At 30.7% G+C, this 8,727-nt stretch overlaps 1 protein-coding gene across 1 annotated transcript; it reads right to left on the bottom strand.

The window, feature by feature from the left end:
* Positions 1-548: 548 nt before the first annotated feature.
* On the bottom strand, positions 549-7,214 carry LOC131599031 (WRKY transcription factor 42-like). Its single transcript, XM_058871548.1, has 6 exons — positions 6,954-7,214; positions 6,673-6,756; positions 6,389-6,544; positions 5,140-5,412; positions 4,912-5,025; positions 549-1,512 (listed from the first exon to the last, which is right to left on the bottom strand). The coding sequence occupies exons 1-6, from the start codon at positions 7,071-7,073 to the stop codon at positions 970-972; spliced, it is 1,290 nt and encodes a 429-aa protein (XP_058727531.1). The 5' UTR covers positions 7,074-7,214; the 3' UTR covers positions 549-969.
* Positions 7,215-8,727: the final 1,513 nt, after the last annotated feature.

Here is an 8,727-nt window from a genome sequence, read left to right as displayed (position 1 = left end):
GCAGTTCTATGTGCAGTTATTGGACATTCTTCAAGTAGATTAACACCATTATTGATCACTTCAAGAACATCTTGATAACCAAACATCACCTTCATCTGTTTGCACCACTTGTCTTAATTCTTCGAATCGAGAATTGAGATATTTGGAGAGATACATTCATCGAAGATGGAAATCATTTTCGCAGAATAATTGCTTGATCAAAGAATCAGGCTCTTGATGTCAAATGTTGGGGAAAAACCCAATCACAATAAATGATGAACAAATGTGTGTGTGTGAGAGAGAGAGAGAGAGAGAGAGAGAGAGAGAGAGAGAGAGAGAGAGAGAGAATTATAGAGAATTGGGGAGAATTGGATGAAAATATAGATATTATTATTAACAATCCAAATTGTGGGTATTTACACATCATAGGAGAAAATAAAATTTTGATCATGTAACCGGTTACATAAAATCTGTAATCGGTTACAAACACCACTATCTTAATTTTGGATGATTATAAAAACGTGTTAACCAATTACATCAAACCTATAACAATTTACAAGTGCCACTGATTTGTTTCTTTTGCTACAAACCAAGGTGGTAATCCGTTACACCAAATTTGTAACCGATTCCACTACTTGAATTATATTTTTGTTCAACAATTTTCATTATCATCATTAATAAGAAGTAACTTTCATTTGTTCAATTATTTTGAATACCAAAGACCTTACTAAAACCGTGAGAAACCTTATTAAAACCATGGGTTTTATCCCTTAGCTATTCTTCTTATAAGAAAATCAATTCCCTACAGTCTACACAATATAACATATGAGGCATATAAGAATTACATGACCAAGAACCAAATACTTTGATAGTATATTGTATCATGATGGATTAATGTCTTTCCTTGAGTAAAAATAATGAAAATTTCTAATAAAACTTACTTATATTTGTATATATCCATGTATTTATATACAATATAAAACAAAGATCCTAACCACTCTTACTAAGTTGTTGGCCCTGGTTATTAACATTGAAAGGATCTCCATTTGTGAATGATGACATGGCAGCAAACAATGTTGCCTTGAGAGTAGGATCTTTTGCTATAGCTTCACTCACAACATCAACCAAAGCAAGTTTTCTCTCATTGTTTATCATATTTGGAAACACCTCAAATGATTGAGGGTAACTATAACCTTGAAATGGAAAAGAAAACAATGATGATTGTTTGTGGTTTTTGAACTGCAAATAGTTACTTGGAGGGAGTGTAAAATCAAGTGTTATTGTAGGACATGTTGGAGAAGGAGAGAAAGTAGCTATAGCATTTGAGTTTGGTGGAGATAATGGTGAAGAGAAGAGGAATGTGTTGGATATATTGGTTCCATATTGTAGATTTGTGGTTGAGTTTGAAAGGAATGTGTTGAGTGCTGATGAGGTTAGGTTTGCAATTGGTTTGGCTGAGGGTGGAAGTTGATGGTTGTGGTTCCCTTCATAGGTTGTGATGAAAACACTTTCATCTTTGAAACATCTTTGCACCTGTTAAATTATTACAATGAAAATGTCATAAAATTTCATTCATGATCAACATATATACATAACACTTTAAAATGATATAGGTTGAACTAAAATCAACCCTTTTTCATGCAATGAATTTACTATGATGTCTCATTATAATTCACCATCACTTAAGAAGATTGCAAAAATTATATTATTATAACTATTTTAATGGAACATATTTTTTTATTAATTTCAATTTTTTCCTCCAAAAAATTGTGCATGCATTTTTTTAGTATGCATTATTCAGGTTACATATTTCGTTGCACATTTATAACAACATTTAATAAGTGGTTGTTTAAATAGTTTGTTAAAGAAGGTGACACCAACACATGTTATTTTTATGCTCATGTTATGAAAATGTACGAGAATTCAATTTTTTTTTTCTCTAATGACTTCTGAAACCTTTGAACGACAGATCGTTGTTGGATTTTATTGAGTTCACTGGTATTTATTTTGTTGACAACGTAGCCATATCAGCCACATTCTTTTTACATAAGTTAGAGTTAGTGGTGACCCATAGTAATGGTAATAAATGAATGTGCCGAATTTTTTTAGTTTCTTTATATCAAGACATTATGGTTTCTTCTTAGGGGAGACATCAAAATTATCTTAAATCGGTTTATCTCCTAAGTTAGTTTTCGCAATGGCTATTGAAATATTTTTGCTAACTAAATAGATAAGTTTTCTAGTTTTTTTTAGACAGGGGTGTCAAATATTTAGGCAGGGGTGCAGAAAATAAGAAAGCCAAAACAAAAATCAACACAAGGCCCAAAAAGCACCAACAGTGCTAAAATGCAAAAGCCCAATCGATTTGGGCTTTAAGTCAATCAATTGAATTAAATTGACGCACATGTTTTCAAATCTAATTGAAAATTCTTCTTCAAGTCAACCAAATTTGTCCATTGATAAAATTTGAACAAAATCCTTATAGATTTGATAACCCAATCGACTAGAGTCTTAACCAAATCGATTGGGAAAGCCCTCTTAGAAAGATATGGTTATGAATTTATTGATCAGAGCCTTGGTCATATCGATTGGAAAAGCATTCTTAGAAAGGTATGGTTCTAAAAGGGGTGCAAAACATCTAAGTATGGGTGAAGAAAATACGAAAGCCAAAACAAAAATCAGCACAAGGCTAGTAATTCTTTTACCACTTCCTTGAGAGATGTGTTGTCATTATAGCTGTCAAAACGGGCTACCCGGCCCTAAACGGGTCGGCCCTAGCGGGCCTCGGGCTTTTCCGGGCCGGGCCCAAAAAGCCCATTTCCAAAAAATATATTAAATATTCTCTTTAATTTTAAAAAAAAAATTATATTAAGCTTAATTTTTAAAAAAATATTAAAATTTGTTTTTATGTTTTACTATTATAAAATATATTTTAAAGAAATACAAAAATTTGAATTTTTTAATTAGTATTAAGTATTAAATTTTATTAATTAAATATTAAATTTTACTATTTATCAGGCCCATGGGCTACCCAGAGCCCATACGGGCTGGCCCATTTAGGGCCGGGCTTTTTCGGGCCGGGCTCAAAAAGGCCCGAAACAAAATGGGCTCAAAAAATTAGGCCCAAGCCCTAACATTTTTCGGGCCCTACGGGCCGGCCCATGGGCTTCGGCCCATTTTGACGGCTCTAGTTGTCATCATCAAAAAGAGGAATAATGTGGAACTAAGGGCTTGCAGGTTTAATAAAGAAGTGATCAAGCAAGTCATGACTATCATGGTTTGGTTTTAATGATGACAACGTATGAAGATGCAACCTGTGATGAAAACTTATGGAGATTAAATCTGACCTTAAAGCATAAAAGACAAGCACGTATGTAAAGTGGTCAAAGATGTATAAGACATTTTTTTCAAAGCTCTTACTTCTAATAAAGCCAAAGAGTTATGGTGTAATGACCATCGATGATGACATTCAATTTGAAGATATCTCAAGCCTCATATCCAAGAATATCCAAGCAAGTGATTATATGATCGGTGTATTCGGAAAAGTCTTAAAGCTTCAGAGTGTGAAAGAGAAGAAATATGAAAGCTTGCCATATCGTGTTTGAGTGATCGGTGTTTTGTAAAAACACAATGGCATTCTTAAAAATAACATGGCTAAGTCACACACTCACTAAAACCTTTTTTAAATCCTCTATTGCTCAAATAAAACAACTTAAAAATGTTTTGAATCCTAGCCATATGAATCAGGAATTGTTATAACCATTTGGACAAGTTTCTTTTAATTGTCCAATCGATTGGAGCATATTACCAATCGATTGGGTTATTGAAAATAATGCCCAAAATTGTTTTGGAAGTTTCTTAATGAAGGAAAACAATTATCTTTCATGACCTTCCAAAATGGGCATTTGTAATAGATTTTTTTAGGTCATCCAATCGATTGGGATAAGGACCCAATCGATTGAGACATTAAATTGGACCATGGATTGTTTTCTTTTTATTGTGTCAACCTCTAGCCTATAAATAGAGGTCTCTCCCTTCACTTTTTCACATATAGAATCGTGACCTATCTGACTCTCCACACTTTCTTTCTAAAAATACTTTTCTACTCTCTCTCACTATTATGTAGCCATAGTGCTTTGAGATAGATCTTGTGTTTATGTGAAGAATTTTGTTATATAAAGGGTGATATTGTAAATTCACTAGGATCTATTTTTTCTAGGTTGAATAATTCTTCTAAGAGAGTGTTTGTTTAGGTTCTAAGTTAAACCCGTTAAAAGCTTTGTTTGAGGATTTAGTATTAAGTTGTCGTTTGGTTCATGAGCTCAGTCCGTTTAAAAACTCAATCTGGTTCGAGAAAAATCTAGTGTAAAATCTTAATTTGGTTCGAGATAAGCCTGGTGCAAAATCTCAATTTGGTAAGTGGTTAGCTTTTGTGAAATCATGTTTTGTTTCAAGTTCATTTTAGTGTAAAATCTCGGTTCGGTTTGTAGTAGCCTTTAAAAATTCAGGATCTTAGTAAGTTATAGTCTTCTTTTAACGGTTACTATAGAATGGAGTTTGAACTTGTTATAATATCTTTAAATGGAAGATCGCTATGGATTTAAGGGTATCTCAAATTTGCTTTGTGAGGACTCTATTGAGTCGGCTTGTTATTTATTTTGATTCTCAAGTTATCTATCGATTTTGATTATTGAGTTTGGTATAATACCTTTTAGGTGACTAGTGAGAGTTAGTATTGTCTTATAAGTTAGAAGTTAGTTAGTCTATTTATGGCATTTAGGAATCTCATAGAGAGACCTAGTGTTAGATTTAGTTTGAGGTTGTTTTGGCATTTGTTTGTATGCTTAATCTTGATATCCTTTAATGAATTCATTTTTTATGGTAAGACACTATTTGTGAAGGAATTAATCGCCAAATAAGAATAATTTTTACCTGCTTACGAACTGGACATGAAGTTCCCATACTACAACGATAGTAGGCTCGAGGACAAGGGTTTCCCTTAGCCGTCTTTTGTCCATATTTTCTCCATTGACATCCATCTACCATCTAAATATTACAAAAAAATTAATACTTATAAAATATATATTCATCAATAATAAATAATAACTTATTACTATATTTATACATATTAACCAAAAAATGAGATAATCTTTTCCTTACCAAAGAAAAATCTGATCGTGCCCTTATAGACACTCTAGCTCTCCTGCATTCAACCTCAGATACTTGATCCTCTAATCTTTTGCTAATTATGTCACCTTCATGAATATTATTAATGCACTCATATGCAAAGTTTCTTCCAATGTTAACATTCACATTGTTTTCTAATGAAGCAAATTTTTCTCTTTTGCCACAATCTGAAGAGGAAGGCTCATCAATATTCAAGAACTGCCTAGTAGGGAACACCGGTTTCTCCTCATCTTGTATATTTCCATTCTGATTAATTATAAAGAAAAATGTGCAAGGGTTAGTGTATTTAGAAAATATGCAAGGTTTAAATAATGTTTAATTAACCATGTGCATTAAGATTAACGTTTAATTATTTAATTGGGATATTTCATTCAACCTATAGATGATCGACAACAAGAGAGCATATACGTCATGATAGTCGTATAAACAACAACAAAAAATATTCATTACAATTTTTTAATAACTATTAATTATTGTTTTACTCTTAGTAGGTAGACATGATATAATTAATTGATTCTAACTATGAGTATTAAAAATATCTAGAGGAGTTGACTACTTTCATTACACGAGATCAATGTCACATTAAATAATAAAAATTTGGATTTATCAAAAAAGTTTAAAGACGAATTCTTATATATAAATTCTCATATAACAATTTTAATAAATATATTCTTTTAAATAATTAAGTTATAAATATCAATAATTTACTTACATTAATACACAATATAAATATTAGACCAGCAATTTGCACCCGTTTAACTCCACTAACAGATATAATTGAGCTACAATTTAAATAAAATTTTGAAATTTTAAATAAAAATAATTAAAAACTTATGTGATGAATATCTAAAAAAATTATTACAATAATTAAAAAAATATTTTATTAAACTAAATATTTTTTAAAATATTATTTACTTAAAAATAAATATTTTTTATTTTTCTTTTTTTATTTTATTTATAACTCTATTTAATTTCACACACATTACTTTTATAAAATTTATAATTTTATAATTTCTATTTTTATTTATAATAATTAAAATATATTAATAGTTAAAATAGAAATATAGTAAAACTATAATTTTCTCTCTTTTATTTTATTACAATTTTTTTATAGGTAGATATAAAATTTGCTAAAAACTTTGAAGCATATTTTTTAGTACCACTTTTTCAAGTATGTAATTAGCAAATTAACAATGTGAAACAAATTTGAAGTCAAACTTACCGGCAAGTTGTGATTATTTTGAGGTGATGAAGATAATTGATGCAGAAGTAATCGATTATGAAGAACAATGCATCGTTCGTTGACCAGATTTAGCATCACTTTTAAATTTTCATTCTCCTTCTTTTCTTCCTCAAGCTTTACTCTAAGCTCCCCAATCTAACCCATTCAATTATCACACCCCAAAAATTATATAAATAAAAATAAAATAATTATGTTCTAATTAATTAAAAATAACATATTCTCAATTAGTTCATTCTTAATTAAAAATATGATTAATCACTTACTTGGATTTGGGACTTTCCTTGAATTTCATGAGGATGTTGTGTTGTGTTATTAAGACTCAAACTTAATAAAAGTGGAGATCCTGGCTGCATGATATTATTTTTTCAAAGCAAATAATCAAGTTATAGAAAAGTGAAAAAATCATTATTCAAGAGTAAAAAAATTGATTAGATACAAAATTTTCTCCAAAACCATGATTATATTCATAAGCTAAAAATTTCATCAACCATTAATTATTCACATAAAAAAAAATTAAAATAGAGTGCATCTAAGAAAAACTTACTGTATTATTTTGAAGGGATGAGTTGTTTTCTGAATCTCTATTTTTGCCATGTTCATATGATGATGATGATGGTCTTTCATCAATTTTCATAAATATCTTTGTTGAAGTTTTATCTTCCATTTTATGTATAGTTTATGTAAGGATCTAACTTTTGATGTATAAAACCTATCTATCTATATATATAAGGGGTTGTAAGTTAGTAGATTCTGTGGATGGGTACTTCTACACACCACTAGTCTTTGCTAAGACTGTTTTTCTTGTATTTTTTTCTATGGAAAATAATATTATTGCTTTTAAGTCATTTCTTTATATTTATTTAAATTATTAAAAAATGACCTCACGTATAGGGTGGAGTAAAAAAAAAGTCTAAGGAAGATATGTGAGGTGAGGGAGACGATACTAGCTAAGTCTAATGCATATAAAATCATTAATTAGTATAATATTAATTTTTTAGTTGTAATTCTAATTATAAATATTGGCATAATCAGCAAAAACATTTTTTTTTTTTGAAATAAATTTTTGATATTATAAAAAAAACCCTAAATACTAAGCAATCCAAAGATTAAGCTCAACCAAAGACTAAACAACCAAAAAGAATATCAAGGACCTCTACCTAAGTTACTCATTGGCAAGCGAGCAACATGCTCCCGAATCTTAAGCTTTGTCAATACTCTATATACTTCAATATTCACAATTTTTTGTTCTATGTTTGTATAGTGTATATTATGATCATATACCTTCTCATTTCTATATCTCCAACACTCATAAATCGTTTTTGTGAAAGCTACTTTAAAAAGTTTTGTCCAGCTCCTCTTGCCTTTACTAGCATGAAATGTAACACCCCATATTTGCCATTATTTAATTTAATTAGATTTTAAATTATTTAATTGGATTAATTGGCATTTTCGGTAAATTATTGAGAAATATTGTAGAAATAAACAATTGGGCTTAGTGTAGTGGTTAGCAAAAGGGAGGTGCTAACTATGTAAGCCTTATTAAGATATTTCTATTTTTCATAAAATAAGGAAATTGAAAAAAGAAGGAAATTAGAAGCAAAAGAGAAAGTCTGAGAAAAAAAGAAGATACGTGAAAAGGAGAAGAAGAGGAAGAAGAGGACCTTCAAAGATTCGACTCAAGAGGTAAGGGGGGACTCTTCGGGTTAGTGATTATTATATAATCAGGGGTAGTGAACTGATTAGGATTGTTGTTTGGTTTGATTGCATGTTTTGGTTTTTGGGGTTTTGGGGAATTTAGGTTGTCAATGTTGAATTGATGCAATTGATGAATTTGATGAATGGTTTGGTGTTAAATGACTTCTAAAACGTGTTATATGTGTATTATAATATGTTATCTGATGATGTTTTTGGTATGAGACTGTTTTGGTGCGATTTGGATGAGATTGGGAGAAGAAACATGTTAAAATCACAGAAAAATTATGCATCTGCGATGAATGCGTCGACCTAAGCGTCAGATGCGTCGACCTAAGTGTTAGTTTGCATCGACTTGGGTGACGGCATGCGTCGACCTGTAGGGTCAGCGTGCGCATACCCGAGGGGGACAGAAAATCCAATGCGTCGACCTGAAGGGGGGTTTGCGTCGACGCATGGCAGCCAATTTTTGACAAATTTTCTGAGGGGCATAACTTTCAAACCGTACATCTGTTTTGAGCGCCGTTTTGAGCGTTGCGAAGCTAATTTAAAGCTTTATGTGATGAGTTGATGAAATGGATAGTGGTCCTATTTGATTTTAAATGTTGATTTAATTTAATTAATGG

Source organism: Vicia villosa, linkage group LG4, assembly GCF_029867415.1.
Source record: "Vicia villosa cultivar HV-30 ecotype Madison, WI linkage group LG4, Vvil1.0, whole genome shotgun sequence".
Lineage (NCBI taxonomy): Eukaryota > Viridiplantae > Streptophyta > Magnoliopsida > Fabales > Fabaceae > Vicia > Vicia villosa.
The sequence above is the reverse complement of the archived record's forward strand: the minus strand, read 5'-3'. Positions and strand labels throughout refer to the sequence as shown.

Excerpts from the sequence above, each read along its gene's own strand:
- LOC131599031 (XM_058871548.1), bottom strand. The coding sequence starts at position 7,073 with ATGGAAGATAAAACTTCAACAAAGATATTTATGAAAATTGATGAAAGA. Across the intron at positions 6,545-6,672 it reads AAGGAAAGTCCCAAATCCAA|ATTGGGGAGCTTAGAGTAAA; the intron begins GTAAGTGATTAA and ends TGAATGGGTTAG. Across the intron at positions 5,026-5,139 it reads CACGATCAGATTTTTCTTTG|ATGGTAGATGGATGTCAATG; the intron begins GTAAGGAAAAGA and ends TGTAATATTTAG.